The sequence below is a fragment of the Numida meleagris genome, chromosome 11 (assembly GCF_002078875.1).
Source record: "Numida meleagris isolate 19003 breed g44 Domestic line chromosome 11, NumMel1.0, whole genome shotgun sequence".
Lineage (NCBI taxonomy): Eukaryota > Metazoa > Chordata > Aves > Galliformes > Numididae > Numida > Numida meleagris.
The window spans coordinates 17,351,727-17,362,214 of record NC_034419.1 but is presented as its reverse complement, the minus strand read 5'-3'; the positions used below and the strand labels follow the sequence as shown (position 1 = coordinate 17,362,214).

General features: G+C 43.4%; 1 protein-coding gene across 12 annotated transcripts in view; it reads right to left on the bottom strand.

Moving 5' to 3' along the window:
* Positions 4,761 to 10,488, bottom strand: part of CHL1 (cell adhesion molecule L1 like) — a 109,295-nt gene continuing 103,567 nt past the window's right edge. For 11 of the 12 annotated variants that reach the window (XM_021409593.1, XM_021409591.1, XM_021409601.1 and 8 more), the window contains one exon: positions 4,761 to 9,816. In XM_021409593.1, coding sequence (XP_021265268.1) covers positions 9,600 to 9,816 — 217 coding nt within the window. In that variant the 3' untranslated portion in view covers positions 4,761 to 9,599. The remainder of the gene's footprint in view (positions 9,817 to 10,488) is intronic. The other variant, XM_021409602.1, reaches the window with a different exon arrangement.

The following is a 10,488-nucleotide window of genomic DNA, read 5'->3' as shown; positions in this document are numbered from 1 at the left end:
GGGATGGTCCTTCCACCGCTAATTACCAAGCTCACGCATGATGCTCAGTCTCCCTACAAACATCTGAGGTGAGGCCTGGGCACACCCTTTGCAACCACAGCAGGAGTAGATCCTAGTAAAGAGGAAACCCTGCAGCTCAGAGTCCCTTGCACATGCCTTAAATCTGTGCTTCTCCAGAGCTTTTGCAAGAAGAGTAACTCATGTTAAAAGAAGAGCGGAGGAGGTTTCTTGCTGTGGGATTTTTTTAAAAAATATTTTTTAAGCACTGAATCTTGCTGCCCAACCATTGGTTGGAGCATCCATTGAGAAAGGACTCTTCCAGCCTCAGCTGGGTCAGGCCTCTGGGTCACACCTCAGTCCCAGGGTCCTCCTCCCCAGGCCATGCTGCTGGGGCCCAGTCCCACCGCTATGGGAACACTGGAGGAGAACAAACACCAGTGAACTCCTGTCCCCATATGGTCTGCCTGACCACACCTGAAGAAGCTGCGAGGAGGCAGATCCGGATGGAAATCTGCTGCTCATGCAGGAGGTGCTCTGCACAGATAGGGCTGAGCTTTAGGTGCACACATCCAAGGAGACAATGAAGCGTAATATCAAAATACACCTGCTTCTCTACACAAATGGGTAACAAGAACTTGTGCAGGTCAGGCTGCTGCTTCTAAACAAGAGTTTCAGAGCTGGGCTGGGATGTTTTCACTGTTTCTTAAGGTCTAGTCTCAAATCCTCAAGGAGCAAAAGTTTCAAGAATAAAAAATAGATGCTGAAACGCAGTTTAGAGTCAAGAACTGGAGGCAAGAGAGTCAGAGCACACATCAGTGAGGTACAGAGAAGGCTTCTTTCAGTCCAGGAGGGAGAAAACCAGGGAAATAATAATGTCAGGTGATTTCCTACAATCACTATGTCCTCAAATCCTTCCAGAGGACACAGCCAAGGAGGTTATAAAACTTATTATCTGAAGAGACACAGGAACAAGCAATATCCCTGGCACAATTGCCGCTTGTAATTATCTTGAAGCATTTCCTGGAAGAGTCATCATGCACGTTGCAGCATCTGCCTATTTCCCCCGTATAACCACAGCAACACTTGCTTTTCTGCTCCCCGTGGCAAAGAACAGAAGGGATTGGGGATAAAAGCAGGCAGTGGGAATGCCAGGTGAACACCACAGAACGTGGGATTCTGCATTGGGGCCCCCTAGGAGGATTGGTTCCTTTTATGAAAAAGAGAAAAACCACCAACAGTTATCACACGGTGAGAGCGTGGAATTAACCACCCTAGAAGGGCTTTAGTTTGCACCGCCAGCAGATGCTTTGGGCTGCAGAAGAGGGCTGTGTTACAGACAGCTGCACTGCACTGCCCACTGCCAGCCTGGGAGTGCAGGCTGCAGTGCAACTCAGCGACGCCGCCCAAGGATGACTAGAATTAAGACAGAACTGGATAAAATACTGTTGAAAAGAAGTGATTCTAAAGCCTCAATCAGGTCTCTGTTACGTGTAAGGGGTTTTATTGCTTGCTGTTCCTTTCAGAGCAGAAACCAACAAACAGATTTCTGTTTTCTTTCGCTCATTTTCTACTATTGCCACACAAACATTCGCGTTCATGCATCAAATGCAATAGCACATATTCCCACACAAACTGGTGGGACGTGCTGAATTTCCATGTGGAAAATGGGTAAATGTGTGGTAAAGGAGTCTGGGGAATGGGGTGAGGGCAGAATGAAGACCACAGAGCGGACCGCCAGCTCCTGTCCCAGCAACAAACCCAGCACAGCCACAGCAAACAGCAGTGGGAGCCCAGGGAGGGCTTTACATCCTTTTCACAAAGGAAAAAAAGAGCCTAAGTTGTCGATAAGCAACAGTCACATTTGGCCCTTGCTGGCATGCATTTTCGTTCATTTACATGGGGAAAAGCAGAGCAGCAGTTGCTGCATATATCCATGGAGCTGTTCTGTAGGTATAACTGGAAGCAATTATGTGGAGAAGCTGAAAACAGACTGGTGAGCACCATGAGTGGGTCATGGCTTGGGAAAGCAGCGGGTATCTCACTTGTTGCACTAAATCACATTGAACCTGAGCTGCAAACACCAAATTCAAGATCTCCCCACTGCCTCATAGGGGGTCCTAGAAACAGAAATCTCTTTCACGGGCCCCAGCCCAGGCTCCCAACCGTGTTCCCTGAGGCAAGGGAGCAACATAATTCATATGTAAAATTGCACGTTTGCAACAAAACGCACCAAGCAGCACTCAGCCTGATGGGAACAGCTCCATTTGGAGTATTTGGGAGCCTTCAGCACGAGGGAATAGCCAAACTGCTGTCTTCTGTCAGAACACAGCCAATGGGCTTTGCTGCTGTAGTACAACTCATTCCCTTGCCCAAGAAAAGCATCATGACATGGTGAAACTAAGGGAAAACCACAAAACCAGTCAATATTTTCTCATCCAAAACCTCAGTATAACTGCATGCAGCGGTTAAAATGGGACTTAGTGAATACAGTCAGACAGTGATGACGATAAGAACTACTCAGTGACATTCTTAGCATCTTCTTCAGCTGCCTGGACAACTAAAATAACACACACAGCCCACCCCCACCGCTGAAAAAAAAAGAGAAGAATAAAAAGAGACATGCTGCTTCAAGACTAATTGAACCAATAATCAAAGGCTGTCTCTAATTCCTGGACTAGGAGGTCAATTACTGAAATAAATTTGACAGCAGATAGATGGCAACAGTGTGCAATTACCATTTAAAGACTTGATAATTATGGCAAGAATTAGTCTGTATTTTCAACTGCAGCAAAAATCCATCAGTTTTTAGCAGTTATTATCATGATTATAAGAAGAAATGGCTCAGCTCTGTCTTGTCAAGCTGACAGAAACCTGAAAATACAACGGGCACTGATAACAGGTTGATGAAATGAGCTGGTTGAGTTTAAAGTTTCTTTTCCTTACGTGGAAACTTAAATTGCAGATGCGAGAAAATGTTAATGTTCAGAACATTCAGCAGGGAGGGATGCAGATAAATTTACACTCATAAATAATAGGATTGAGAAACTCATGCATTTATGAGATTTGCCAAAATTAGTCAGAACATGGTCTGCTCATTCAGACAAATTCTCCATTTTGAAAGCTAGAGCCACAGTCACCACCCTGAACATTTGAAGACTCCAGGGGCTGTTCTTCCATTCACCTTTGCTGCTCGAACCTTTAGGTTTGTGCTCTCAGGGCTCCATGAGCTTGGTGATAAGGGTGTTGGGTTTTGGGGGGGATTTGTTATTTTTTAACCTGAAATCTAAAATTCTCAGTAAAACAGAGATCAAGCTCGATAACTTTTCTCCCTTGGAGCCGACTGTGATTTTTTCCCTGCTGAATCAACCCACAACCAGAAGAGTTATTCACAGATCTGGAGTCCTGTGAACTCTGGACAATCAGAGGCAGACATAACCCCTGCCACAAGCATTTCTCACGTGCAAACTTCAAACCTGCAGATTAGTCCTCCTCTCCCCTTTTCTTTACTTAGAAGTCTCAAACCACTCAGAAACGTTTGAATCATAGAATCATTAAGGTCAGAAAAGACCACTAAGACCATCAAGTCCAACCATCACCACGTAGACCCACGGCACTGGGTTGGAGCACATCAGAAACGACCCATGGCTCTTGCTGAACGAGGTTACAAACCTGCAGTGCTTATACCCACCGGGCAGCAGGGCTGATGAGTGGGACTGGCAGCATCTCCCACGGTGACGGAGGTGCATCGCTTCAATTCCATTTCCAGCTTGCTGACGGGTGGCAAAAGTCCCAAAGTAATGGCATTTTATTCTACTATCGAGGAACACAATAAAAGATTTGATCATTAGAAACAATGCTCTGCCCTCAAAATAGTGCCAATAGTGGCAACTTGGTATTAAGAGCAAAATACCAACGTGTTATCTCCTCGAACGTCTGCAGCTGGGTGCAGTGCTGGCCCCGCCGCTTCGTTCTCCCTCCAGTGAAGCACATGATTGTGAGACTGCTTTCTCCATTATGCTATTGGAAAAGTGTAAATCTCATTATTCCAGAATATGAATAATAATAATAAAGATGTGGAATGTCCTTGATACCTTCCTGAAAGGTGAACGCTTGTTAGCACAGCCCTGCTTCTACATGGAATGTGTGCTGGAAGGTTGGCAGGTGCAGAAAGCATTAGAAAAGTCCTGAAATCTTCTTGCTAAAGCGAAGTAGTGAAACACAAGAGCATTTCTTTTCCTGAGAGAACTGTTCTCATGAGAGCCCAGTAAACACCCCAGGGCTGGAAGCCAGGGATTGCTCTGTGTGAGCAACTCATGTCCCACACCTGAGCACAGACTAAATCTTTAACGTTTCTATGAAAGATCTTTTCTTTTTTCTTTTAAAATCGATTTTGTAGCTATATCAGTTGCCACAGATTTGTCCGATGACTGTTAATGACTCCCCAATAGCAGCAGTGTTACTGTTCGGAGTGCTGCCTGCTTGACCCCTCACCATAGAGGGTCAGTGTAAAACCAAGTAAATCCCACTGTGCTGAGGACTGGGATGAAAATATCAAGGCATGAAATAAGGCCCTTGGGTGCAGGTTCACCCTGCTGGGGGTCAGGTCTGTCTGTCCATCCATGGTGCCCCACAGCCCCCATGGAGCCACCGCACCACCAGCACTACAGAAGGAGCCCGGTGCAAATGCCCAGCACAGCAATGCTTCCCAAAAACAAACAAACCAAACCCGCTGATCGCAGCTAAGGCTTTTGAAGATTACATCAAGTCAAACTTTTATTAGGAAAGTTGAATTTCATGTAGAATGAAAATATCTTTTAAAACCGTACGTGCACATATGCATGATACAAACAGCCACTACAGTACAACACGGTTCTCTAAACTTTAATCAATGCACACTAACATTTAGCTCAAAAAGGAACATTGTAACGGTGACACCACATTTGCTTTGATCTTTTCTCATGAAATTACAAAGTGTTGTTTAAAGTAATAATAATAAGGAAAGGAAACAGAGAGTATGCTTTGGCTCAAACCCACCTATTGTTTTCTGCATGGCAAAAAACCAGCACAGAGCACAGAACTCGCTCATCTCATCGTGTGGTTGGAACTTCTACATGGAAGATGCAGAGCTGCAATGTAAACACACACTGGTACTCCAACATTGCTCTTCACCATACTTTGGGATGCTGAACATTTGAAGGGATGCAGCTGAGGGCTTGACCCATTGTCAAAGAAAGAAAATCCCCTTACCATGAAGAACTATACATATATATAAAATATCTGTTCTTCCAGGTATTTAAACTAATTTCGACTTACCACTCACCTGAAAAATAATGACTATAAAAATTATGATGAGATTTCCTTTCAGAAGTGAATGTTATTTTAACTTCAGTTTACAAAATTACATGTGGAATTACTGTAAAAAATAAAAAACTCCTCCAAGTAGAAAGATTGTGCTTGGACTTGCTTCCACCTCGAATACTGGCCTGAAAACCTCTCATGCACTGAATTTGACCTATTAAGTCAATGGAAGTAGTCATCAGAATAAAGAGCTATTCATTAAAATTGGGATAATAAGGCCACAACAGAATAAAAATCATAAATCATTAAATGATACGCTATTTAAATCCATTTAAAACTTGTGTAACAGAAAAGATTTTATATTTACTGTACATGCAGACATTTAATGCCGAGGGGAATGTCATTTCCCAGCGTGGTTTCTAACCCCGCTCCTGCTGAGGACCCAGCCCTGCATGCAGCCCTCTGCTGAGTGGCAAAGAAAAGAGAACTTATTGAGACCACATCCCCCAGATTTGGCCAATTTTTTAATAATCCATATATTAAATAAAACCGTAGGACTGAAGTTACAACCTGTACCAAATCAACGATGCACTCCAAACAGCTCACCAGCACTGGAGCTTGCACACAGGGTTGTTTTCATCAATTATTTGTTTGTTTTTCAGGGGCGTGTGCTCCCCGCTAGTTAGGAGGAGCTGATTTTATTTGCTTATCTTACAAGTCAAATCCTGACAACTTTTTGAGAAACATCCACACCTCTCTTGCTCCAAAGTTGCTCCAGAGGAGGCTGCTTAAGTTGCAAGTGAGGATTCCTGCGGCCAGGGAAATGCCTCCGCTTGCTGGATAAAACTGCATTCCACGTTGGCACAGATCCCAAATCTGAAAGAGTCATTTCTCCTCTCACAGCAAAAAAAAAAAAGAAAAAACCCTAATAGCATAGGATAGCCAGCTGCAATCAAACGAATACCCCTGGAACCCATAGTTACTAACAGCCAATCTGACACAGCCTGCAGGCTCGCACATCGGCCACCCCTGACTCCCTCATCGCCTTTTAACAAACACCCCTGGCCAGAGCAAAACTGCCATATGCTGAATGGCTGCTGCAGAGCAGCCGGACAGCTGGCAGCACCTTCCACTCACCCTGCGTGGCCGCACTCCCTCTCCCATGCAGCAGCACCCTAGGTCAGCTTGCTCTTGTAGTTCACTTCTGAAAACAAATCTCTAAAAATCCACGAGCGCCCTGCACTTTCCAAGATAATGCTGCGTGAGTGGTGCCCTTACAATATAAAATAAAACCACAACGGGCAGGAAAATAGAAAAAAAAAAAAAGGGAGGGGGAAATAAATGATTGGAAAAAGAGAAAAACGTTTGTGTGCATGAGACTCCCTGGGAGTTTCAGCCATTTGTTTAATATTCATCGGGCATATTCCTCAAAAGTCAGTGCACACTGCACAAATTCCATTGCACATCTTTTTGTCACTGTATGATTTTTAGGCCCTGAGGCACAATGAAACACTAACATTAAGATTTAAGGATCGGAATTAAAATTTTAATAGAAAAAGCACTCATTCCGGCACAGATGAGAGCACATCACAGGAATGTCATAAACATAGCTTAGCAGCAGCAGAGCAAGTGATAGCACAGGGGATTTATTCATCCTTCGATAAGCTGACACCCGCTAATGTGATTTGAAGTTTGTGTCTGTTTAACATAGGTGTTTTCCAGGACAATTGAGTCTGGTGGATTGCATCGACCCACAGCACAAGAATACACAGAGCTGTGGCTGCTGATGGGTGGCATCCAGCAGGGCTCTGGGTGAGAACTCCACCACTGGGAGCACCGCCTGTTCAGCCCATCCCAAGCTCAGCACAGGGACACTGGGGTGCAGTCTCGTGGGGAGCCCATCCTGACTGCATTCCTCAGACATCCATCCCTTGAGCACCCCTGCCCAGTGACACTGCCAGTGCCCTGCCGGGAGTAACACCCGGGGGTTCCATAAGCTGTGCAGCTGGGGAGGTGCTGGGAAGGGAAGGTGAGGAGCCATGGAGCTGGAACTTCAGCATGGGCTGAAAGATCTCCATGTAAAACACAACACATTCCATGAAAATGACTGGGAAAACAAACCAATGCAGTAGCCTGAGCCCATACAGGTGATTCCTAGAGGATATACATTAAAACCAGAGGAGGCTTGCAGCAGAGGCTGCCACAAACCTCATCAGCTCTCAGGCTTCATCTGTTTCAGGCTACAGCACATAAAGATCCTGGTGGGAAATGGCTCTGCTGAAGAAATGCCCATGTTCACATTTCTCCACTGATGCTCCCTGCTTCTTAAATGAAGTATTCAGACTGAGTAAAAGAATATAAAACTTTATAAATAATAAAAAATGAATGACATGGTCAAGTCCTTCACAACACGGGGGCCACGGATACGGAGTGGGGGCTGTTTTTGACAGATTCCTGCTCATACACATGGCAACGCAGTTTGAGGTTTGGTTTTTGGGGTTGGCTTTTTCAAAACAGGGGCTGCAGGAAAGGTCCTTACAATACCAATACAAAACAAAACAAATGAGGAACAGATTAGCAGGAGCATCAAGCACCAAAGCCCCTTTCCTATGTTCAGAAACCATGCACAAGAAGCTGCCTGTAGTCCATTGCCTTTACACTGTTAGGAAAGTACATTTCTACACACAACCAGTAGAGCTTTAGTTGTAAGGGTTATCTGTAAACCCGTAATCATTTGAGTAATTCTTGCTTCCTCTCTTTCTTCCATTGAAGTAATGAAGACCATGAAGGAGCCATTGGGGATACTTGCCTAATTAATACCATGACATAAAATGGCTTTTAGGACTTCCTTGAGTAACAGTTTAAAAAATATTTTAATTGAAGTGATGATAACTTGTAAATTCAAAAAGAAATGAAGCAATATTAACACTCTACTCAAACAAGCATGTTTCAAAATACAAATGTTTTAAAAGTATATCAGGAGATTCCAATACAAAAAGACCAAAAAAAATGTGCTGGGCAGCTTTGCTGAGTTAGTCGTGGGAAGCACTGGCAAAGAACAGAACCAGATTTAAACCAGCATTCAGCAAACACAACATAAAGAAACTGTACCGTAATATTTTCTCTTTGCTTTTGCTTCTGTTTATTTAACAATGAATAGTTTGAAAATAAACAATCTTTTGAAAGTCAGGTAGATCTATTTTATGGGATACTAGAGAGAAGTGAGACTTATATGACCGGTATACACACAACTCTGCTGAAAACCTGTTTTGCTGGTTGAAAGTCATACTGAGAAGCAATTCTATTCCTACACAGCTATACAGACCCATGCTAGCAACATGTCTCATTTCAAAATAAAACAAGGCTGATTTTCACTTGTATCACTATTAATATCATCTGTACAACATCTCCATGAAATGTATGCTAGCACACAAATATACAGATATGAGATGGACAAAAAGCACTTTGCTTAGAAATGCAGCTTGCAGAGACTCCGGAAAACAAATTAAAATTCTTTCTAACGATGGTGGATGGGAACCCTGTTTCGCCTTGCCACAGGAAAGTTACTGCAGCTTAACTTATTTAAGGAAATAGTGCCAGCTACTGGACAGAAGATCATCCACAAGGCCAGAGCTTCGTCTTCTGAGAGCAAATTTTCTGTGGAGAAAGTTGCACCTCAAAGTATCGGTAATTGCAGTCAGCTGTAACCACTAAAATAATTTTAAGTATCATAAGCAAAGGAGTATGAAAGCCTGTATGAAAATATTATACAATATAGAGAACGTTTTTCTCCAGTGTTTTAAAATATCATTTTTCTCAGGAGGATGCATTGTGCCACTTTGCAGAATACCCTGCACTTTTGCTCACTTTCCTTGCTGTATTCTGACCTCCGTAATACTGAGATCACGATACATGAGGGAATACCACGCATAAATGTATGTACAAAGTGACAACAGCCACAGAAGGAAAAAAAATACTATACAGAGAAACATATTACAAACGTAAGAAACATGGAGTAGCAGTCAACTACACGTACGTGACACTGAGAAATTCTGTTTTGGTAAGACTGACACATTTTGTATAGTAAAGAATGCTTTGTTTTGTTTCAATTAGAAGAAAATACCTAAAAATTAGGATGGAAAAGTCTCAAAAAAATCATCTCTTAGTGGCAGTGACTTTTTTCCCCGTTACCTGATGTCAGACTTGCTCAGTTGGCAACCTGCTTCCAATCCCTTGTGGCAACTGTGGAGTACTGATCAATATAAATATCACAATTAAACATGAATCTTCTCACTAGAATTTTAGGCGTGGAGGGGAAACGTTGCCGTAGAGCTCCCATTGCCTTCGACTGATCCTTTTTCCTTAGATCCAGAATAAGCTCCAATAAATGAACCATCTTCATTGAACATCCCGTGCTCCCCTTCGCCATAATCTACCAGACTATCAGCACTTTCGGTGGCTTTAATGTCCCCGTTAACGGACCGCAGGCTGCCTTTCAGCGGCTTTTCGTCGCTGTCACTACAAAACAAAGAAATGCCTTTCCAAAAATCTAGCTTTTGATGGCATGCATGGAAACTACTCTTTTACTGTGAAGAAAGCAGCAGGAGGGAAGAGTGAAGGAAACATTTCTCTGTGGGTTGTACATTCAGAGCAACTCGAGTCCTGTTGGGTCCAGTGCATCTCACACAGTTCATCTACACTGATCTATTACGCGCCTGAGTTTCCCATGTGCGTGATTTTGTGATTAATAGAATTAATAACATATTAGTCTGCTCAAATGTTGTATTGGTTCAATGGTATTTTGGGGGGTAAATGGACAAATCCATCACCAAAATTAAGAAAAAAAAAAGAAGAAATCCCATTAGCTATTCATTCTATTGGCAGTGCAGAAGAATAACCAAAGCAGCCAAACTTCTGCTGACTGAATATGACTTTCCATCGACCTTTACTTATTTCTAAACAATTGGGAAAACGCTTCCACAAAAGGCCACTGTTTGCTCAATAGCAATTCCCATGAAGCCTATCACAGCAATACAGAGAAGTGCCCTGGCCATATGTACGGCAAGGTGCCCCAACTGGCTGCAACCCCCCAGTGCAGCACCCGGCCCAGCTCCGTTGGGGCTGAATGAAGGGAAGGGGACATCAGGATTCTAAATATATCTATCACGTTCTAAACATAATTTCAATTCT